General features: G+C 41.2%; 1 protein-coding gene across 1 annotated transcript; it reads left to right on the top strand.

The window, feature by feature from the left end:
- Positions 1–1,400: 1,400 nt before the first annotated feature.
- On the top strand, positions 1,401–20,837 carry KCNJ16 (potassium inwardly rectifying channel subfamily J member 16). The gene is made up of 2 exons (XM_042865172.1): positions 1,401–1,528; positions 17,798–20,837. The coding sequence occupies exon 2, from the start codon at positions 17,874–17,876 to the stop codon at positions 19,161–19,163; it is 1,290 nt and encodes a 429-aa protein (XP_042721106.1). The 5' UTR covers positions 1,401–1,528; positions 17,798–17,873; the 3' UTR covers positions 19,164–20,837.
- Positions 20,838–24,423: the final 3,586 nt, after the last annotated feature.

The raw sequence follows: 24,423 nt of genomic DNA, 5'->3' as shown, positions 1-24,423 counted from the left end.
CTTTGTGTGTGCTCTTTGAATTCACCTATAATCAAGTTCACTGCAATGTTGAATTAAACTGGCTGTTTTTATTTCCCAAAAGTTTTGGAAGCCTTATGGCTTTGTGGAGCTGTTGCTTATCAGCACGCTGAATGCTGTAATGCTCGCCGTAGTGACGCAGGTAAATGAAGTCTAGGAGACTTCATTGTTATAAACCAGCTGCAAATCTGACCCAGAGGAGATACGGATTCTATTCGAGGAGTCTATGATGCAAATTTATGCAGATGACTGTCATTAGTCTACTGTATGTCTGCTTGAAACAGCAGGGTAAGGAAGTGACAGCTACTCTGCAGAGAGCAGGCTGTGGAAATTACAGATTTGTGCCAAAACTGCCACCCTAAGAAAAACATTATAGCACAGAAGAGACTTGCCTCTCAATCCTTTTGATCGATTACAGGAAAGTAGAAATGCAGAGGATGTTTCAACACCAGCCATAAACTTCTTGATTCCTTCTTCTTATCACTTAATAACAAATGTCTCTGCACATGGGTCTCCACATCCACAGCATACAGGCACACAGCAATGGGAGCAGGCTGAGCTTCTTTGATAGTGCCCTAATCTGAAGGCCCTATTAATAGGATCAAGGAAAGAACACTATCTGCATCTTGGGTGTGACACTCTAATTAGCTAACTTTAAAAAAATAATTGATGTTTCCAGGAAAATATAACCTTTAGGTGGGCCAAAACACTGGTAAAGGCCAGTGGAAGCACACAGCTGTGACAGCACTGCCCTGTGCTGTATGTGCCCTCTTTTACATTGTTCTTACTTCCATGGCCAGTGAGGCCTGCGAAAGGACTCTCCCAGATCTCTTTGGGATACCCAGCAGGGATCACTGTTTCAAGAGACAGTGACAAGCCAGCAACCAAGTCAAAGGACAGAGTGAAGCAGGAGTTTAAAATAACCTGTTTTCTGCTGCAAGTGCAGGCAGGTTAGCAGGAGCAGAAGAGTCTGGGAGGAAAAGGAGGATGTCAGATGTCTGCCGGTGGCTTTTATGCAAAGATAAAGTCTGAGGCCCAAAGACATTTGTGCTGTTTGTAAAATCCATTTCCACTTCTACAGAAATTGTTGTCGAGGCTGTCTGAAAGGGGCTGTAATTATCTGTTGGATCAGTTATCAGAGACATGGGAAAGATCTGGGGTCAAATTAGTTCCTGATGCAAATCCTCTGCTTGCTTCATAGTTATTGCAAAGTAGACTTTGAGCCTTTTTGAGGAAAAAAAAAATAATAGGAAAACTGCTGGACTCCCAAACGTAGTATATTTCTCGTCAGATCTAATGTGCTGAAAGGATGGGATTTTCTGTGAACTTTTCCCAAGCTGTCTTGCATTTTTTTTCTCTCTTTGAGAGGGGGAGGAGTTGTGCCTAAAAAAACAAACCCAACCTGTAGTTCTCAGCTCTGCCAACCTGTCAGTCCAGCCATGCAAGAGAGGGAGAGAGAAAAAAGGAGGGAGTGAAGCAGAGATTCTTTCAGATCTCAGCAGATATTAAGGTAAAACCCATTTCTGATTTCCTGAATTATGCTTGTCTGTGTGTGTGTATACATGTAAAGAGAAATTGTTACCTCACAGAGTTTTAAACTTACTAAATGACCTGTATGCGAATAAACAGTTTATCTTGTTCCACGGGAAGTGTGTTTTGCATTGTATCCTGGCAGCTTGTTAGCTGTTGTTTGGAAACATTGTTCTCTACAACACAGAAATTCAGGAGACTTTGTGTTCATTTGAATATTAAATACGGGCAGACCTACAGTGCTTGTACAGAGACATGCTTGGGAAGGATATTAAGCCGTGTAATTTCAGGGCTGAGTCCAGCCTCTAATTACTGAAGAGCAGGATGAGAACTTGTTTGAGGAGGGAAGCTCTTCCAAAGCTGCCTATTGCAGGGCTCTTACACCTTCTCCTGGAGCATTTGGTATTAGCCCGTGGTGGAGACAGGATACAGAACCAGACAGACTGTGGGTCTGATCCACATTGGCAATTCCTACATTCCTCTGTTCCTGGCTGTCCATTTCTGGTGGGTTTTTCCAACTTGTCATTACCGGAGGAGGAACAAAGCAAAGGTGCAGAAGAACCGACCGCGGGAATTTTTCAGTTAGGAGGGCAGACCAGCAGAGGCACTTTCAGCTAATACCAGAGGAAATTGAAGGTTACAGACTATGAGAAATGTTGGCTAAAATGAGTGTGAGTCAGAAGAAATCGTTCTGGTCCAAAGCTTGCCTTATGAGTCTGGTCTGGGCAACCAGTTTTTTAGAGCTATTGTGGGAAGAGGGGCCTAGTATGAAGGCATGAAATACAGGAATGCACACAGTTTTATTAGGGCTGAGTAGCTGTGTGCAAGATCACGTATTAATTTGTGCACAAAACTATATCTGCAATGAGTCTGATGAGAGAAGCTGGTTTGTTATAAGAATCTACAAGCAAAAGTAAGCAAAGAATAATTATTTTATCCCCATGAGATATAACCCTGTTTCTGTATTTCTAAGTCCTGGATAAACATTTCAAACTGTAGTGAAAACTAAAAAAGTTTTTCTGAGTAGGTTGAGGCTCCAGGAAGGTCATGTAGAAGGCAAGCTAGTTGGTAGGGTTTCCTTTCCTTACTATTTTCATTCCCACTCTCATGGAGTGCCTGTGGAAGATAAGCTGTCTAGTAACACTAACCCAGTGGATAGAACATGGTGGAAAGATGATTAAGACAATACAATTGTTATGCTACTCACTGCATGGCTTGCAATGCCAGGGATTTGATTACATTAGCTTCCTCCTGTTGGTAAACTTCCTCTAATACTTGTGCTTGTTGCCATAGGTTAGGAAGGAAACTCTCCTCCTGCAACAAGTAGCCACCATAGTGCTCTGAGCCTGGAAAAAAGATAGAGGTGATCCATCTTAGGGGTGGTCTCAGGGCAGTTTGTCCTCATTGCCATATTGCAAAAATACTTCAAAAGCCCTTAGATTGCATCTCCTTTCCTTTCCTCTGGTTGCCTGAGCTCCTGGGAGCATTCAAACTGGTGTTTCATATTACTTCTGACACACTTGTGGTCATACAGAATGACTGCAAGCTTTTAATTGAGCACAAAACAAATGTTTTACAGATTGTGTTTTCTGTATTTTTATTCTAAGCTTTCCTGCCAGAACCAGAATGCAGAGGTGAATGCTTTTTCAAGTGACTTTAGGAGATGGACAAGAAGTGAGGATGCACATCCCTAACATCTTATTACAGTCACAGAAATTAGTCACTGAAAGAAGGAAAGGGGGAAAATTAATTATTTTTCGTTATCTGCAGAGACTGTACTAATTGGTCTCCCAGCACTTTTGCATCTTCCTCTTGCTTTCTCTTTTGTTTCCTTTTGCTGAGGTGATTTAAAGTAATGCAAAGAAGGCTTGAGGCATTTACATGACACATTCTACAATATTGATGGGCATTTTTGAAATGGGAGCAGGCAAACATCCTGATACACTTGTTTCCCTACTCTTACAAAAGGGTGTGAATAGACTGATACAAGAAGGCTGTTTCCACTAAGTCATGCATGCTCCCTAGAGATATGTACTGCCAAAAGCAAGGATTATAGTACATTTTGTTAAATTGCTTAGCACTGCTTAGCAAATGTCAGTTGATCAGTCAGAGTAAACCAGCAGCGCACTTGCTAAATTCAGGCAATATTCAAGCAATCCATAGGTTAGACATATTTCATCAGTGCAGCTATGATGACTCAGCACCACAAGTGAAGGAAAGAAATATCAGAAATACAAGTTCAATTCTTACCAAGATTTCTATATGTTTTCCTTCTGGAGGAAGAAAGATCCGGAACTGATGTATCAGTCATTTGTTCAGGAAGCTGTTTCTCAGGATGCAACCTTTTGCAAATGAAATGTTACTAGACAAGGGGGCTGAAATCTCTGAGACACCCTTTTGGCACAAGGGATTCTGAATAGTCCTTGGAAAGATCAGTTGGAAACCACTTCACACTGGGAAAGTTTCTGCCTTTCAGCAGGACACTGCTGATTCACTTCATTTTGTATCTTCTGGTAAGAAGATTATTCTCTAGATCGGTTGATGCCTTGTCCTTTTTTGTTTTATTAGTTACCTTTCCTCCCCAGCATTTCTCCTATGAGTATGAAACTGTTCTTGGGAACAGGATATCCATTTCCATAACTTGCTGTGCAATTAAAATGCCAGATGATAAATACAAATAAGTCAAATAAACAGAAAACAACCTCAGATTTCTATTTGCTTCTTAAACTGGGACAGGAACTTAATCCAATTCTTTAACTGCTGGTCCATCCTGTCTAGCAGGAAGGAATGCTGCAACCCAAAAACCGTTGAGCTGCTTTTCATGGGGAACTTGTTCATTTTCTGTAGTTTGCAGTCATGATGGTAACAATGGTTCCTGTTTCTAAAGCAGCTAAAAGTCCTGTTTTCAGAGTGCAGACGGGAGAATATGCTTCAGCTACTCAAATGTGATTTGTGGTGGCATGCTGGATTGGAGAATTGGAACAGCAAAGAGAGTTTCAGTCCTTAATTTCCTGTGGAAGGATTCAGCTGAGGAAGCATTGCATTTTTGGTTTCTCTTTGCTGTCAACATGGTAGAGGATGGCAGGTAAGTGCTAGGCTGAGGAGGTCTAAAAATTGACATTTGATAAAAATCAACAGTCTGGGAAACAAATTGAGCAGAAGTAGTTTCAGTGAATGATTTTTCAGACAGGTTTTCCTGCACTCCAAAGGAAAAGCAAGGCACGGTCTGACCGCAGAATGTGAAATGAAGACTCATTAGGGTAAAAGAGTAAAACTAGCTGGAAATTTTCCATATATAAGAACTAAAGGCATCTCCACTTGTGAGGCAACTTTGAACACAAAGCATCTCCAGTTCATTTTAAAATATTCTCTCTCAAGCTGTTTTCAGAATGGCATCTATGTATGTGTACCTCACGTGTACCTCAGTTTAAGAGCATAGATTTTGTGTTGCAGCTCCAGCATCATCTTGTTTCTCTGCAAGACTGTATCCTGGTTCTGATCAGAACTGATCTAATGTTACAGGTTTGATTTCTGACATGGCCAGATGGTCAGTTTTTTTCTCCAAGAAGCACTGATCCTTAGCAGCTCTGGAAGAGTGTACATGTTTTCAAACTGGCAATTTCCCACTCAAAGATAGCTCAAATGAATTGATATACAAACTTAATATTTCTAAAAGAAGATGCCATAAAACACATTTCTGCTTTCCACCAGAAATCTCAGTGGGAAAATTCAAACATCCCTATTTCCACTCACAAGCATTAACCAGCTGTTTGACTATTAATGAAAATTCTTTTACTTTTCCAAAACTGAGTGAGAACTCTTTCCAGCAGTGGTCTGTGGTGAGATTTCTAGTGCACTCTTGCATTGGATAGGCTAAGAATATTCATCTTTTCATGGCATTTTATCACACAGCTAGCTATTCCCCAAATAAATGAGGCAATTAGTGCTTCCTGGAAAACAAAACAAAACAAGCAAACACACAAAAATCTCCAACAAATATTGCTGAAATAACTCCTCTGAGTTTCTGTTATTCACGTCTCAGAAAGATTGGATTTTGACTTTTTCAATGAGAATGAATACTTAGGTCTTTGTTTTATCTACAAGAGTCTATTCAAATCAAGTTAAATGATTGGTGCAGCAGTTTTGGATTGAGGTGCAGTTGCCCTGGTAACAATCAAGAGTGAAATCAGAACCTTCTGAACAGCCAGTGGAATGTGGTTCTACTTGGATGACAATAGGTCAAAGCATTTTAATGAGTAAAAACGTAATCCAGTACAATAGGATTTATTGCCACTATGTCATCAGATTGACACTATTCCTACAATTTCTTTAGCTTGTGACAGCCTTTAAGTGAAAACTGTTTAGTGGAAAACCTTGTAAAATGCTATTAATCATTTTATTTTCCAAATCAACCAAAGAGTCTGTGTCTCGGGGGCTTATAAAGAATATCTTCCAAGTGAGTGAAATTCAGCCTCTCTGCACAAAGCCTTAATGAATGGCTGTTCTGGACACAATGGTTCTAAGAACTGAAGGCTCATTTCTGCAGGGCGCTGAGTACTCTGGTCCCAGTCTATTGGAGAACTTAAGCACTTCCTCAATTTCTTGCTAACAAAATAGTTTCTAGTGATTTCCAGGATGGTTTTTCATCCTCTTAAACCTGATTTTATTTGCTGACAGACAGGACCTTGCGGGATTAAGTCCTAAACCAACACTAGAAGAAAAGACTCTCTGTTCAGCAAAGCAAGGGCGTGGGACAATATTTCATCCTTTCTACTGACATTTTTCCAACTTCCCCCCAAACAATCTTTTTATTCCGAAAGACTCTGAAGTGCTTTCTAAACTGATAAAATACAGCCACTGCTAGGAGCAACAACGCATAAAACCAGACGAGGAGAATACATTGCTGCAGTTTTAAGGAAATATCAGATCAGGGTTTGAAAGTCTTCCACTCTCCCCTGAAGCCAAAAGCATAAGCAGTTTGTCTTGGCATCCTTGGGGATGTCAGTGTGGGACTCCTGTCACACATAGACATCTAGAGTTATCTGTTTTAATGACAAATGGTAGAAATGGCCCTTAGCATTCATTATAGATGAGTACCTCACTGAACCTTCAACTGACTTCCCTTTCAAATAGATAGATGTCAGTCACATTCATTTTACTTCAATGTGAAAAACAGATTCTTCTCAGTCAAACCTCTGTACCATGCATATCCTTTCATTGTTGATAGGAGGCTTTTACAAAAATAAAACTTAAAGCTAGTAAGTATTGCTCTCTTTGGCATTGTTATGTAGTTACAGAGAACAATTGAGCCAGACAATGACACAACCTGTTTCTTGTCTTCCTCAATGGGAAATGGGCTTTGAGTTTTGTGAGGTTGTTCATAAACAGCCAAGGGTGTGTAAGGAGAAGAATGACCTCAAAGCTGGGTTTTACATAGGAGAACAAAGAGATCTCAAGTCCTGATTTGAAAAACACTCGGAGACCAAATCAATGTCATAATGTCATAATTACCAACACGCGTCATAATGTTGTTGGAACCCACTTGCTGCTTCTGCCTTTAAACACAAGCTCCTCTCCTAATAGCTGTGCAGCTGTCAAGCTTTGTAAATGATGTTTGTGCTGGCAGTTAGCTGGGAGATAACTTCATCTATCTAGCATTCATATGGACTGGAGATTCATTCTTGTTTTTTTCTGCGGGATGTTTTGTGACATTATTGTTTTCAGATTGCTTGGCCTTTGTTACAGTTCTTCTGGCTTCTTTCCAGGACCTTTCAGGTTACTTTTTAGTCTCCTTAATCTGTACTTTCCCTCCTGAGCATAATAAGAATTGCAGTTGCTCCCAGACTTAGACACCCAAGTAGTGTGACTTGCTTTTTCTGTGGGAAACACCACTTCATGTTTTTCACAGACTTAATTCCCTGAAGATCTTTTGAGTATGAAGTGAATACAGCTTAGCACTACACAAAATGTTCCTAAGGAAGAATGCCACCAGTCCAAGTTCACATGATTTGGAGCTTGCCAGGCCTCGGTAGTGCTCTGAGGTTTAGTTAATAACCTACGGATTTGTGGATCTTTTGAGTGACTCTGGCTTTGTGGCAGGAGAAAGTGATGCTCTGTATCAGTGAAAACAGGAGGGGAAAAAAAAAGATGCAGGGAAAATAAAAGCCAAAATATCTGTCATATAGTCAGGGTGTATCACTTCTGAATTTACTTTTGCTGATTAATTACTCTTCTAACTCCCAACTAGTTTGAAGAACAATGTGGGGGTCGCTCAATGAAAATTTCAAATCAAAGAGTGAAATTCTGCTTAGGATGGTTCAACAGCATGCTGACTGCAGCCCTACAAAGTTAATATGTAATACATGAGAGAGATGCTTTTCATAGAGGCATATGAGGCAAAACAGAAAAAGTTGTTTCCCAAAATTATCCTTTGGCAATAAAACAAATTAAATTGCAGTTTAGGCCTCTTTATCTCTCTCTCTCTCTTTTTTTGGTGTTGACATTTGTAATGTAACATTTTTATTTGACGTATTTTTGTTAACATCGTTGTGATAAGATCTGCTCACTTGTTTGCAGTGTTTGCCTTTGAGAAGTAAAACAGGAAAAACACGGCTGACTGAACAGGTTCATTACAAATATCTCGAAATGAAATGAACCTTCCACAAGTAGCTCCTTCAGTCAGTAGTACTGCGGAGTGAAAATGTTCCACATGAAGATCAGGCACAGAGACACAGACTTTGGGCACTGAGGGAGACATAGACAGCCTCTGTGCAAATCACTGAAAGACAAAAATCCAATGAAACAAATCCTAAACTCATATTTATAGTTAAAGGCAAGTTTTATACATAGGTATGTACCATTAAATATGTGATATGGACTGCTATTAAAGAGTAGGCACTGGCAAAAATAAAACACAGCTCTGATTCAAGATGAATGTTCTCATCTTTAAAGGAACAAGTAACTGAGCTAAATGTGTTTTAAAAGATGGGGAGAAGAGACAAGAATTAAACAAAGATTTTGAATTTCTTAAAATACTACTTGCTGTGTTCAGAGCCTTATTCAGGTGGTCAGGAATAAGCTTTGGGATAGCTTAAGGGATCTAAAAGGAAGTTTTGCAAGTCACACACTGAGGTAAAAATCAGGCTCTTGGATGTATGGTCCATACACGCATAGACACACATGATTTTCCACTTCCACATTAATTATTCTTGCACAACTTCAACTGTAATTTGGGCTACTGAAGCCTGGAAGAGAAAAACAGTTGAAAACGAGCAGCCAACACCATGCTGAGTGTAAGTTCTGAAAAAAAAATACAAGCAACTATTGAAATTTGTAGTAACCTGCCTTTCCAGATCACACGCATCCATGCTGAGACCAAGGCTCATGAGGATGCAGACACAAAGGTTCAGCCATCTGCTCTACAAGGGGTTGAAAGTCATCTCTGAAAGAATCTTCCTGTTCCCAAATTTCATGTAGATCTCAGTGGAGTTAAGTAGGAATATGGAAAGTCTATACTCTGCCAAATTATGCGAACCAAAGAAAATGAAGATTAGAGGAAAGCCCTTGTTCCTTAGAAAGTATTGCTCTAATTCCAGCAAACCGAGCCAATTCTGACGGTGGATACTGCCTGTGGTGATACTAAGAAACCCAACAGCTAGCCCTGATCCAAAATGAGACATTGAAGAGAATCACTTTGCTGACTTCCAGACGTCGGATCAGGCCTCTGATCTCTGAAACCATTCAATATATTTCACAAGCTTTTGAAAAGTGGTGACAAATACAGTCTGAAAAATGTGGAAGCATGTCTTGGTTTGGATGAAGTACCTAAATCTTGGGATGCCACGTTGGACTATGGGCTTTGGCTGAGCAGCTCCAATCTTAGTCTAAACTAAGCCACATGATACCCTGTACCAGACTTGAGATAAAACCACATTGAGGCATTTCAGAGGTGGTCTTCTGTTGTTTCTATGTCCACATATGAGTCATACAAAGCTGCTCAGAAAGAACAGTCATTCTTGACCCTAGTGATGATTGATAAACAGATTTCTTGAAGCATAGTTTTTGATTGCCTGGTTTATCTGACCACAGATGTTAATGTCTGTTACAGAATTTTCTGCTGAAAAAAAAGCAAGGTACATTGTTTGACTTGGTCCTTAACTAATACTTACCTTTGATCTGGGGAAAGGCTGGACAGCTGGACTCAACACTTTTGTTTGTTTTTTGTTTGTGACATTTCCTAATTAGTGTGAATGGGATTCATTTATTTACTTGTTCTAATTTTTTTTTTCCTTCTCCTCACCATTTTCTCAGGGCAGTAACATGAAATCATCACTATTTGACCATATTTTAGGTTCAAAATGCTAAAGGCTTTTGTGATTTCATTGGCATTTGAGATATTTTGTTAAGTGCAGTGAGACAGCTTCTGAGAATTAGAAGGGAATTCATGCTGAAGACAGCAGCTCAATGTTGGTTTGAGTAGAAACCTGCAGGTGCTCCCTTTTGCACCTGATAGCCATTACGAGTCAACAACTGGTGTCAAGCTCTCTTCAGGAACTTTTTACCAGGGTTGAACAAACTTTAACAGAAAATCTTTGATCCTCATGCTTCCTACTCAGGTCTTATTCCCCTCTTGAACACAGTTCATGCACCATGTTAACTTGGGATTCTCTTTTATTCTATTCTAATCCATATACAAAATGCAGTAGTAAGGCATCTAATCCAAGCTCAACTGATACCAACACAAGCCTCTGCATTGTCAAAACTGTTGCCTTTTGAATTGGCAGGATTAAAATTTGCACAAGCCATATAAAGAGTCCTCTGATCTTCAAGTAAGCCTTTGGCTAAAGACATATAACCTTTTCTTCTCTCAGTTGTTTTTGACATGTGTACACAGAGCTGGGAACACTGGAATACATGGGATCTAACTGCACCTGGTGTCTACTCTCCTTTCTTATTCTAGAGACATATTTGAATAAAGAGTGCAACAGGAAAGATAGTGACTGTGTTTGTATGTCCCCTTCCCTGGATATTTGATTTACAGCGTACTCCAGAAAATAGAAGAAAAGGATTATGCTTTATGTTTCAAGGAGCAGTAAAGAAAACAGCCCCTGCAAGTAGAAGAACCCCTGTAGAATACTGTCTCTTTCCTGCCCCCATACTCATACCTTATTAATAACCCCCTGTGTTCAGAGAAGAGGTACAGCAACACTGAACTGCAGCAAATAACAGAGCTGAGGGTGTTGGTCATGTTAACCGAAAGTGGCGGGCATGATCTGATCTCATTCTGTCATTGTTCATGCCCTGCCACTTACCTATTGTTGAATACATTATTACATCATGTCTATTAAGAGCTGCAACAAACTGTTCTATTGTTCTCTGCCAGCAAGATACAGTGGAAAAGTTCCTCGAAGATTTTTTTCTGTGCTCGTGTAGGCTGAATAGAACTCACAAAGCTCAATGTGTGGAGAATATTGCCAAGCTATTGAAATTAACTTTCAGTGTGTGCAGATTTTGACATGAGTGTGTCAGGAAGAAGGAAACTGTAATTAGTCCTAATACTTATATTCAATTGCCTCACAGCTAACTTGGATTAAAATTAAAGCCCAGGGGGCTGTGCCTGCTGAAGTTACTGAGAGGTTGGCTGCTGAATTGCACTGGAGGAAAACTGGACATAAAACGAATATTTTCAGTTCCATATCTGCATAGCTGTTACATGCATCAGCTTTACCACTTTCTAGAACCGAGGCTGCAGGAACCCCACCAGAGATAGAAGCTCTGATCCTATCAGCTCAGCCCTGAAATGCACAGGGTTCATACCTCATGGGCTAAGAACCAGAAGGAGGGCTTTTCAGGCAGCAGGAAATGATGATACGATGATTCATGGACTCTGCTGCTCCTCTGCAGGGGGGTGGGCAGCACTGGTCGCACAGCAGGGTCACCTTCAAGGGTTGGCCTCCTGTTTGCTGTGCTCCTTGCTTGGGGATGTAGCATATGAAGGCAGTCCCAGCACTGATGCAGGGAGGTGGCTGCTCCCTGGCTGAACTCTGCCTGTGCACTGCATGTCACATGTGTTTCTACCACCTACAGCTGCACCAGGAGATGCTGGCATGGGTCTGGAGCTGTTAAAAGCATGCTGTGCCCAGCTGTCCTGGTATAGGAGTGTCTGGGAGCTCAGGGCTGAAAAGGGGAAGAGAGTCCTGAGTGTGAGCAGTTTCAGGTTTCACCCCTGCCAAACTGTCTGAGACAAAGAATGGCAGTGAGGCCTGAAATAAAGAGTTTCAAATTGCCAGCACTTTCCATTTCTCTTGGTATTTCAGTGTTTCCACTGCTTGCTCTTGGCTACGACCAAGCAGTGCATATGGTGTGAATAGATTAAAATAGACATTTTCAGCTTTCTACAGATTCTGGGAGTCTCTCTGAGTTGTAATTAGGGGCCTTGCTCATTATAAACCTGTCCCAAGGCTCTGGTATCCACTCCTCATCAAGAAGTAACCATCAGAGCCTGTCATCTCAAACTAAAGGGGCAAATTTCTTTCTTTCTTTTTTTCTTTAGTTTTAAGGAGATCTGGTTTCACTTAGATGAATTAAATGCCAATATATCTCCTACTGGGAATTGTTTCAGTGTCGATTGCAGCACAGTTGCATTACTTTAAAATGCGTGCAAATGTCTGCTGCTTTGTGTTATTTGTATCTATCTTAGAAAATGTTTAATAAATACTTATATACTGATATTCCAGGTCTTCTTCCTGCACTGAGGTTTTGAATTAGAAGTCCAAGAATTATCCTTTTCTCCGAGCTTAGCACATTTAAAGTGTGCTTTTATTTCTGTATTTGGAATCTTTGCAGTTGAAAGACCTATATTCACAAAATGATGGAGAGGAATGGTGCTCCTTGTAAGACAACGCTCTCACAACTGTGTATTTCAGTCACACTGCTGGTTGAACTGCAGCCCGGCCAACCTCTGCTGCATTCAGTCATCTAATCTGAAGTGATTAGTACAAGGAAACTTTAATTTTAGGGAAATTTGAGCTGTTTTAAAGCTTTGCTCCAATGGCTGCATATAAATCATTGTGAATTTAAGAGTTTTGCAATCAAAGCTCATGGTTTGGGTGTGCTCCTCTCATTGAAGTCAACACAAGAGCATGAATGATCTGACAGCGCTCTGGTTTGTATTCAGGGATGGAGACTCCTCTCCTTCAGCTCTGATCCCCAGAGCTCTGGCTCTGGGAATATGTCAGGTTCAGTTTAGGGGAGTTTGCTTTTTCCCTCCCCTTGCAGAGATACCCTTCAGTAATCTGTGGGAAACTAAGATGAGATGGAGATAATTAAATATGAAAGAATATAAATATTCTTACTCTCCATGTTACAGAACAAGAATATGACTTTTCTGATGCAAGTATTAGGGATAGTTGGTTCCCCTTCTAAAAATGAAGGGAGGGAGGCAGGGAAGGAGGAAGGAAGAAGGCAGGAGGGAAGGCAGGAAGGCAGGAAGGCAGGAAGGCAGGAAGGCAGGAAGGAAGGAAGGAAGGAAGGAAGGAAGGAAGGAAGGAAGAGTCTCGACTGTTCTACAATAGATTTATTTAGTTTCTGTGATGGCTTTTTGTTGTTGTTGGTTGGATTTTTTTTTTAGGGAACAAGTATTTGAGTCAGTTCCAAGGCAGCTCAAAAGGCTTCTACTTGTCACATTTCTGGTCTATGAGCTCAAAGACTTCCAGGGTTACACAACAATGACTAAAACTGAAAACCTTTCAGACCTTTTCCAAAATGAAGTGGGAAACTGAGGTGATTGCTAAGCCAATGCCAGAGAGGGATCCACTTCCACGTGTGTGGAATTGAGCAGAGAGGACCCAGCTTCATTTGGAAGCTTCGAATTGTCTTCTTTTTGATTTAATCTCATATTCAGAACATAATTATTCTGGAACCAAGATCTTCACATTGTTTTGCTTAATGCTTTACAAACAGACTGTTGACTGAAGTTGTCACTGAACAAAAATTTGCTTCTACATGTTTACATAATGGGAAAACACAGTCATAAAATGGGTGTAACAACAACTCGTTAGGTATTAGGTTAAGGTGCAGTACAGGAATTATCCCCATAAAACGCTAAACCCTAAACTCAAAATATCACAACGAAGTTTCAGGTTACACTTACTGAAAGCCTTTAAAAGTCTCTAAGCCTTAACATGATGCTTAAAGCTTCTGAGAGAGCTGATGACAATCAAGAGTTCTTCTTGTACAACTGCTCTGTTCAAGAGGAACCAGATTAAGATGATAAATATAATACAAAGGCTTGATTCTACTATTGTTTGCTTTGTTGTAACTCTTAAATGGATGTAATTGGGTGCTGAGTTTGTTCCTAGTTCTGCCACTGCACTACTTTATGGCCTTTTAAACCAGTGTATGTACTTACCTTTATCTAATCAGGGTGGGAATTTCAGAGATACCAGTTTGGGGGTCCATGTGCTGACCCTACGAACACAGCTCTGTGCAGCAGCAATGCTGCAGTACACAACACAGTAAGATCCTAGCCTTGGCTCAGATAATTTGCTCAGAGTATTTGCTTATTTTCTGAACTCTGAGACTGATTCATAAAGAAGACCTTCTGAACTCTCTCTGGCATTTACCCTAATGAAATCTTTGAGATTTCTTAATTACTCTCTTCCTTCTATCCTGCCTAACTTTGCTGCTCAATTTTTATCTCTAATAAGCCAGTGCGTAGGGGTTAAATATGCCTATATGTATGGTTACTAAAAATACTGTAAATTTCCATGCACTTCTTGCTCTGAAAGACAGGATAGTATGCAAGAGGAGGCTTATAATGTGTACAAACATGCCCAGAAGCAAAGAGGGGAAAATAAAACACATACAGAAAGTAAAAGCAAGACAAAAAAGGGTGAGGGTTTGTGATTGTTAGAGGAAGGTGAATACACTTCCTGGCAACATCTGAGAATCATTTACAGCAACTGATCCATGAGCCTTAGTGAGTAGAGAATGTTTTTAAATCCTCCCCCATCCTCTTTGTTAATCTTTACCAGGTAGTAGGGTCTTTAATGCAATTCCTATGGGCATCTCGGGATGTGTAAAATATTTTGTCCGTTTTGAAAAATAAGATATTTGACATGGCTCCAAGATTGAGATGCAGAAGCCTGGTTATAAGTCTGTGGTCTTCTCCTCTTTAAACTCAGGTAGTAATAATAGCCTTCAGACTGCTCTGCAAAAGGCAGAATGTCTCCATAGAGCAAGCGATGAACATCTGGTCTCAGTGCCTCTTGGTTGAAATAGGAAAATCACTTTCAAAAGTGTCCCCATGAATGAAGTGCAGATCGTAATACAAGCTTACATAATTCAGGAACATTGAAGGATGTTTTTTTTTTTTAAACTTAAAACGTTCTGAGCAACATCAGACAATATAAAAGAGTTATTAATTATGATGCATGATTATTATTGCACTCAGGAGACTTGAAGAGGTAGCCTGGAAAAGTTCAGATTTGGCTCACCTTTAAGCACACCCAAAATACTGGGCAACATTTGTAGATGTTTTTGAGTGACTGAGGAGGCTATTTCCTAAGACTTTCAAGCACATTTGGGATTTCAGGTCATTTGGGGCACGTCTCCACTGTGCAATGCCAAATGGCTCTGAGCAAGCCAATTTTCAACACGATGGAGAAAGATTAACTGAGAGCAATATATGTGTTACTTTTCCTCTGCACTGATTCTATTCTAATCCACCTAGCTCCAGGGGTAGATTATTTGGTTCTGGTTGAAAAGGCTCTGCATCATGTTTCTTCTTCTTATAGATCTACTCTCTCTATATCATATATTATATATTACATATTATATGTTAAATGCTATATATGTTGTATGTTATATATATATATATGTTATATGTTATATATTATTTTGTATATTATGTTATATATTTATTATATATTATATTATAGGCATACTCATGCAATTGTTTTGCAAAATCCAGTCCAGCATCTGACTGCATGGCTTCATTTACACCAGTCAGAACCCCACCTGAGGCACTCACAGGAATATATATATAACCACCACCTGTACTTAAGAGGGACCCTAAGTAGGGTGGGATCTTAATGCATGAGGAATCACAAAGTTCTCTCCAGTGCATCATGGACTACTGTACAATTTGGGTGGACTTTTCCACTTAGTTGCATGTCTGACAGTCTATCGCTGTTGCTAACACCATCAGTACTTAAAGATGGTACCAGCAAAACACCATTTCTGAAATATGATTATTTGCTGAAGGCAACAGCAGCAAGTGGAATCAACTCAGTAGTCTTTTTTTCATGAACTGGGAGCTCTGTTTAGAGCAGCAAGATGTTTGTGAGTAATTTAAAGGCACGCTCGTCCGAAGCAGTCAATAAGAAAAACAGCATAACCCTTGGTATGTGTTGTGTACAATGACATATTGACTCCTGCTTACAATGTGCTTCATTTTCACACCTCACATCATGAGCTTCTTAAAACAATTGCACAACAGTTTCTAGCTTTTGTTTGTTGTTAATTATGACTTATAAGATGTTAGGTCAGGAGTCGTCAATGGACTAAGCTAAAGTGTTTGTTTAAAGCAATGAGTAAAGCAAGTCATATGAATGTTTCCAAAGACTGTATTCCAAGAAGTATTTTTGGAAACATTAATGTTGTGTTTTTTAATGCAGGCCACATTCTGAGGCTACGACACCATATGTCACATTCATTTCTGTACTGAAAAGAAAAAAAAAAAAGAAAAGAAAAAAGAAATGGAAACTATGTTTGGCTTTTAAGTGTTTTTGGAATAGTGTCTATGCATGCTTGTCATTGTTACTTGGATGGGAGAAGCTTTCTCAGTCTGTTAATCTAGTCCATCCAATGTATATTACACTCTATGGGCCTGACTCTCTTCTGCCTTAAACTGTGTGCAGTCATTTATACGTTTGCAAAGTGAATGAAGAGCTGAGAAAAAAAGACTACGGCTGGGAATCATTTTTGTAAATTCATTTTCCATGAATACTCTGGCTTCATTGTATGCCTACATCTGAACTCTTCTCACATGAAACCAGCTTAAAAATGGGAATAGTCTTTGCCATTTTTCCACTGAAAGCTTACAATTTTGGAAAATGAGAGTTTTTCCTCAAAAAGTGGTACATGCTTTGGATTTTTCAGCATTATATGTGTTAGGGGTTGGGATATAGTAGAATGAGTTGGAGAGCCGTAGGAAAAGGCATCTGCTTTTTTCAGTGCTGTATCCTACAAGTAATTCATAAGCATCCTGTATCACTTCAGCTAAGTCCTTGCTTTTTAATGGATTTCAACTGACGAGGTCTCAGTTTCTAACACAAACTCTTGTTATTAGTCAATGAATGCACAGCCTGGCACGTCATACTGCTGAAATTCATACGGTTACAATCTGCCAAGACATCAATTTTTTCTCTGATCTGACAGAGGAATCTCCTAATTCACATCACTTTCTAAAGCTGTGTCATCCACACATTTTGTTAGCGCATGTTCGTTCCGAATTTGTTAATAAAAATCTAAACACTTCTTGGCAACCGGATTTTTGTTGTTATTGTTTTAAGGAATTATTTGTGAGGGTTTGCAGGACCTCAGAGAGGTTTCTTTTTCACGTGGGCTGCAAATATATTTCTTTAGCTCTAGATCAGTAAAAAGAAATCGCTTGACCCATCTTTTTTTCTGTGCCATATTGAAATATCAATAATGACAAATGTGTGGTTGAAACATTTTCTGGTTAAAGCTGAACTTGTCAGTCCATGACACTGTATTCTATGGCTGAATGAGAACGTTTACCTAGGCATTTCTTCTAGAGTGGGAAAACAAACACAGAACAAAAAGGAACAACTGACTAAATGCCTAAACTGACTAAAGGAGCAAGCCTAAATGCTTGGCTACCTTTCAGAGAGCTCATGCCATCCCTGTGAGTGTTCATGAAAGCCCATCCTGATTTGATTGCTACTTCACCAGAACTTTGGAAGAGATACAGTGGGGTTACCACAAAAGTTTTGGATTCTGCTTACATCTAAATAACAGATTTTAAGATTGATGTGGACATTTCTAGCTGGTTGATTTTCTAGCTGAATTTCTGAGTTTTTGAGCTATATGGTGTAATCAGTGTCAGAGTTTGTACTCTTCAGAAAATTGCTCATGATGGCCAGAGAGTGTATTTAGTTTTAGTTTTACAGAGTTTGGCATACGAAATTAAAAACAAAAATGAACTTTTTCTTTTATTTCATAGATTTCCAATGAACAAAGGAAACAAATAGCCCCTGGGACCACAAGTGTGTTTTGTAAACTGATGCCACGAGGCAGATATGAGAAAGATGACTGAACAGAGTGGTTGCTATAGGCCTGTAAACATACAGGGAAATAAGATCAGTTACAAAGGCTCTTGCAAAAAAAGCCCAGAAAGGGGGATGAAAAGACAGCAGAAGCGGTTTCTCCACAAGGATGGCAGCTGCAATGTGTACTTCAAACACATCTTTGGGGAATGGGAGAGCTACGTGGTGGACATATTTACCACCCTGGTGGACATCAAGTGGCGTCACATGTTTGTCATCTTCTCCCTGTCCTACGTTCTGTCATGGCTGTTCTTTGGACTGGTCTTCTGGCTGATAGCAATGCAACACGGAGATTTATTGAATGATGAAGAAACAACGCCCTGTGTTGCAAATGTCCATAGCTTCACGGGGGCATTCCTGTTCTCCCTCGAAACCCAGACGACCATTGGTTATGGTTACCGCTGCGTTACAGAGGAGTGCTCTGTGGCAATCCTGATGGTTATCCTGCAGTCAGTACTAAGCTGCATTATAGACACTTTCATCATCGGAGCAGCCTTGGCTAAAATGGCCACGGCTCGAAAAAGAGCCCAAACCATTCGTTTCAGCTACTATGCTGTGGTAGGCCTGAGGGATGAGAAATTTTGCCTGATGTGGCGCATCGGCGATTTCCGACCAAACCACATGGTGGAGGGCTCTGTACGAGCTCAGCTCCTGCGCTACAAGGAAGACAAGGAAGGAAGGATGACAATGGAATACAAAGACTTGAAGCTGCTGAATGACCAGATCATACTTGTTACACCAGTGACAGTAGTGCATGAAATTAACAGTGAGAGTCCTTTGTATGGTCTGGATCGCAAAGCTTTGGCCAAGGACAACTTTGAGATCTTGGTCACATTTGTCTACACAGGGGATTCAACAGGGACTTCACATCAGTCAAGAAGCTCATACGTGCCCAGAGAGATTCTTTGGGGCTATAGGTTTAATGATGTCTTACATGTAAAGAAGAAATACTATAAAGTGGATTGCTTGCAGTTTGAGGAAACTACAGAGGTTTATGCTCCTCACTGCAGTGCCATGCAGCTGGACAGGAAGGAGCAAGAATGGAATCGAACAGAGAAGATGCTGGAAAAAGAAGCAGAGACATCAGTGACAGAAATCAAATCATTAAGTGAAAACCAGAAATCATTTAGTGCAGTTGCCCTCATCACTAGTTGTGAAGATCCAGAAGACTCAGTGGCAACTGTCAGTCAGCCTTCTGGAGAAGCATCTTATCAGAAAGCAGCTGTGACCTTAAGCAGGCTATCGCTGGAGTCACAAATCTAGCTTTTCACTGCAATTAAAATCAGTTCCAACAATTTCTCCTAGCATAGCTTTTAGAGTATAAACAATGAACTCATGTGCACAAGTATTTACATTATAAGCCTCACGCTGTCAGCATGCCTACATTAAAATACTGCTAAAAGGAGCTTCATAATGGTTAGTGTGGGTATCAGTAACAGATTAGTGCTGGCACAAGAAAACAGCTTATATTTGGGTTGACTAGACAGCTACTGTGCTTGAGCAAACTTATTCTAAACTTTATTACCCTGGAGGGACTAATGTTGAAGACACCCAGAGAGAGATAATGATCTATGCAGAGAACTAGAACAATGCAGCGTGCCCTCTAGGTCAGACATTTCAAAACTGCCTAACTTACTTGGGAGTTCAGTTCCCTGCCCCTCTGGGAGGCTCTGAAATTCCCCTACTATCACAGAAAGTGATTGCTCTTGTGTGACAATTGCCCCTCTCTGGCAGTTCAGGTGAAGCCCCTTTCCTGGGGTTGCACTGGGGAACATGCAGGGCTGTTCTATGTAAGAGGGAGAGAACTGGCAGTACTGGAACCCAGTGTTACTGAAGTAGCTTTGAGAACCTGCTTATACCTTCAGTTCTCTGAGATACCCAATGAGATCCTGCAGAGCTTTTCTCATTTCTTTGTCATGAGCTGCTCCCACTAATGCCACAGCCTCACAATTCAATCTATGCGCTCTGTCAGCTGCATGCTATGGTGCTGCATGCAGGCTTGGCTCTGTCAGCAAGGAAGGCTGGTCAAATGGGTTCCTTTGCACTCTTCAGAAATCAAAATAGAATCTCGAGCCTGAGATGAAAATCAGCACAATCGTGTTAAGCCTCAGGACAGAGCAGCCTGGTTTTAGAGGGAGCTTTGCCATTCTTAACATCAAAATGCCTTTTCATTTCAGAATGCCAGTCTTGCTTTTGCTTTTATTGTGTTACACTGCTTTAGAAAGAAATCGTTAAATCTAGAGACCAAAAGGCATGATTTTGTCAAAATGAAATATGTTTATTCATCTGAAATGACTGTAAAAATGATCCTTTGCAGAGAAATTCAACACACTCAGCTGTCAGCTCCATTTGCAAAAAGAAAAAGAAAGAAAACGTCAGCGTTTCGAAGTTGCCATGACATGGAAGTTCCATGCCCTGCACACCTCTGTTATCCAATACACAATATCTCATCATGCTTTTTTTTCCCCCTGATGACGATCACATCTAATTTACGTTATGTTTCATTATCCTGCTGATGTAAAAGTTATTGACTCTGAATTTATGGTTGCCTAAAATGGAATTTATCTCACTTGACCTTAGCCACCAAGAGGTGAAGTATCACCTACTGGCCAAGGCTCTCTGTAGTTGCTGTAACTTTGCTCTGTCTTCACAGAGGACTCCATTCCATCCCCACCTGAGTGGTTGGGGAGCTGAAGGCAATAGGATGGTATTATCCCGGAAGTGCTCATCCATCCCTGTTTGTTGTTGAAGGAGATGAGATGACTGTTTTGGAAATGCTGGCTAACTTTAAGCAGTTAAAATTAGGTCTGATGAGTCACTCCCATCGTGCTGACTAATTCAAAGTTTTTATGAGCTAATCACATTTAATGAAAAGAAAACCAGCAGACTGATTGCTTTTTCCTCTCCTCTCCTCTCCTCTCCTCTCCTCTCCTCTCCTCTCCTCTCCTCTCCTCTCCTCTCCTCTCCTCTCCTCTCCTCTTCCTCTTCCTCTTCCTCTTCCTTTTCCGGAACTTACTGCATTATTTTAATGTATCTTGCATTTCTTTCTGCTCACACTTGTACAAGTTCTGGATGCTACATGATCCCCTTTGGGTAAAATCAAGCGTATTAAGAAGCCTGAGTGGAGGTTGTTATTCTTAAGCTCATTAATTGGCCCTTTTCATGCACAAGCATCACTAGCATCAAAAGAGAGGGATACTCTGTATCTGGTGGACAGGACAGAAAGATGTGGGCTTAAACTGAAGCCAAACAGATGGAAGGTGGAGTTAGGGAGCACTGCTGCAAAGAAGGCAGGACAGGCTGGGGGTGTGTAATCTTGGTGCAGGTGGATATAGGTAACTCTACTTAGAGATTTGAGATACACAACCTCAATTGCCCAGTTATCTTCAAAAGGGACACAGTTCAGGTGCTGTTTGTAAAGGCAGTTTCCCTTACCAAGCTGTGAACTGCAGCTTTCCCTCTCCCAGCAATGCACTGTGTGAGCCTCTTGCGGTGAAGAAAATTCTTTCCTTGGAATGACTTTCCTGTAAGTGAAAGTACCAGGAGCCTGATTTGGCATTTGGTCACATGCTTCTTGGTATAGATAGACATAAATACGTGAGTGTGTATAGTAATGTATGCTTTGGCATATAAGTCAACCACTAACTGATGAGGGTCAGGAAGAAACTTTTCTCCTGGGCATGTTAATTCGTAACAGGCTACTATACAGTTTCTCCTACTTTTATCTGCAGCATCTGATACCAGCCAGTGCTGGAGACAGGATACTCTTTGAACCACTGCTCTCAACCCGTCTGGCTTTCTCTGGATTTCTCTGTTTGATATTTTAATTTCATTTATCAGAGTATAAAAAAAGATGTATTATAATGTATAGTAAAGCATGTGTTGCATTTTTGTGAATAAAGAAACAGAAATAAAGAACATGCCTCTACCGCACACACCTTGTGAGAGCACATGTTACTTTCCTTCCATTCGGTCACTGTTTTAAGCTCCCACAGCTTATACACTCAGAAGTCATAGGAAAGGTTATAAGGTGCAGAGTAGGCTTTTGACTTTAAAAGATGCCAAACCATGAGCAAAACCACAAAGTTATAAACACGTTTTGCTGCAGCTTCTTAACGTGAATTCTGCTTATTTGGTGGAAGGAGCCACACATAAATTCTAAGTTCCATGTGAGTTCCCAAAGCCCACCACACAGACATCCACATGCACACCTGGTGCATAGTATTTGCATCTAGAGCTTGCAAAGCAGTACCCTCACCTGATGAAGGACATCTGAGAGTGCCAGGTGGATAAAATGGGAACGAGATGGAGGAGCACTAAGTGCAGAGAATCCTTTAAGTACGTTTAGATAGGGCCAGTCCTCTTTGTCTAGGGGAGGATCTAGGAAAGACACTTGCAGTATGCTGTTGTACTGTGATTTTGGGTGAGTAGAAGGGAGAATTTTCCACATTCATCTGCTTGCTCTGGATGAGGGTATTCTCCAAGGTTTCTCCGTCTTTCTTTCATTCATCCCCCTTGCAGAGCAAGCAAGCTTCTCAGAAACCCAGCAAAAGCAATACATGCATTGTCATGGCAGAAAACCAGCCCTAATCCTCAACTCATTCCCACTGAAATGGACAAAACAACCCAGAAAAGTGCCTGGCTGCATTACAGGTCGGGAGCTGAAGTGAAGCACGAGCACCCTCCTGCTCTCCCTTCAAGAGAAAGCCAAAGCGTTGGGTTGAAGCTCTGCTTCTTCTTCCCAGCCACCCAGAGGCAGCGGTTGGCTGTTCCTCCTGCCTTAGCTGGAAGCAGTTCATTCTGTTCTTGATTCGTCCACAGCATTTACCAGATGAAGCAAAATGTGAGCAACAAAGAGAAAATACAAACCAGCGAGTGCTGGACTCCTGTATCGTGATTATAGCTGTGTCTCAGTTATTTTCTATTGGAGAGCAGCAGTATTGTTCTGGGTCAGAATAAGTTTATGACAAAGGGAATATAATACAAGATCATTCTATAATTTATTTTTCCAGATTTGCCTACCACCATTCATTAAGGCAGCTGGCATTTCCTTCCCCGTTATCATGTATCATTATGCGTCATTTAGTGCATATTTCATGTGAAGCTGATTTTCAGATGTGGGACATAATACACATCCCTTCATTTATTCCTTGTTTCTAAAACACTGCACGGGAGGTCTGACTTGAGTTGCCTGTCTAGCAAAAGCATTACATCGGTACGGTTACACTCGGTTCAGGAGATAAGAGGCACAACTCAGCGTATCAGAAGTGCTTGTGTGGGATGCAACATTTGGTTGTAAGCCCTTTTTAGCTCTTAAATCTTCACTGGTTTCCAGCTGGGAACCTGCAAGCAGGGAATTGGTGTCTCTGTGGTGGGCCCAGGGGGCAGCTGGCAGTAAATTCACTTCCACTCAGACAGCAGGAAGCAGGACAGAAATGAAACAAGAATGAAACAATGAGCATTTATAGCTTTAGTCTGGGCTGCAAAGCGTGGATCAATGCTTTCACGGGCCCTAAAGTCACAGCACTTCTGGAATTTAAATCTTTCCAGTCTGAATGGTTGAGAGGGAATCAAACAAACATCGGGAAAAACCTGCAGCGGGTCCAGTCATTCCAAGCTCCCTAGAAAGCCAGGAGATTTGGGAAGCTGTGACACTGCCTGCCGTCAGTCAGCCTTTCACGCTCCTCAATCCGCAGTTACCCGGCACTATCGGAAGCCCCCGCGCCCCGACCCCCCGCGGCAGCGCCCACCCCGTTCCGCCGCTGCTGCCTCACAGCGCGGCCGCGCCGGGGCACTTGAGCGCCACCTGGTGGCCGCCAGTGGAACTGCCGCATCGCCCCCCCCGCGCAGGGCCCTGTCCCGCTGTTGCGGTGCGTGGCTTGGGGTGGATGGAGGGGGACGACACGACGGCCCTGCGCTCACAGACGGGGCTTCCCACTGGGTTCTGCTACGAGCAGAGGGCCATAAGTTCGACTGAACCCTACATATCTCTCTGTATCCTTTTCCAGCACTTGTTCAGGGGTCAGCTTTACGGTGCTACCTGAGACTTAAAATAATTCAGGAGGCACAACTGCTGTCCACGGAAATTTGTTCCTCAGCCATCCCTAAATGGCACGTGGAAACCTGTTGGCAACTTTAACGTTCCTAGTACTGCCGGACCATCCCATCCAAACCTGAGTTTAGGGCTTCCTATAGTTGCCCATTCAGGCTCTAAAGCCGACTCAGAAAGCAAAGAATTTTGGTATAAAAATTGATATGACATATGCTCCGTCCAGCTGATTTATTCTATATCATTCCTCTTTATATATAGAAGCAAAAGCTGAGAGGTTGCTCGATTTGCCAGCTTAGGTATATATAGCCAGTCAAAACTGGCTACACTCCACTAGGAACTTTTCAAATAGGGCAATGATCTATTTGTGGCCAAAGATACTTAACTTCGAGAGGTATCAGTGACAAGAAGCAAAAAAGCTGTTGTTTGTTTGGGCCGGGGATCGTGTGTGCGTGTAGAAAGGCAACGCTAACA

Source organism: Lagopus leucura, unplaced genomic scaffold, assembly GCF_019238085.1.
Source record: "Lagopus leucura isolate 7727_CA_CO unplaced genomic scaffold, USGS_WTPT01 Super-Scaffold_797, whole genome shotgun sequence".
Lineage (NCBI taxonomy): Eukaryota > Metazoa > Chordata > Aves > Galliformes > Phasianidae > Lagopus > Lagopus leucura.
Note: the sequence above shows the minus strand (reverse complement) of the source record. Positions and strands in the feature narration are given on the sequence as shown.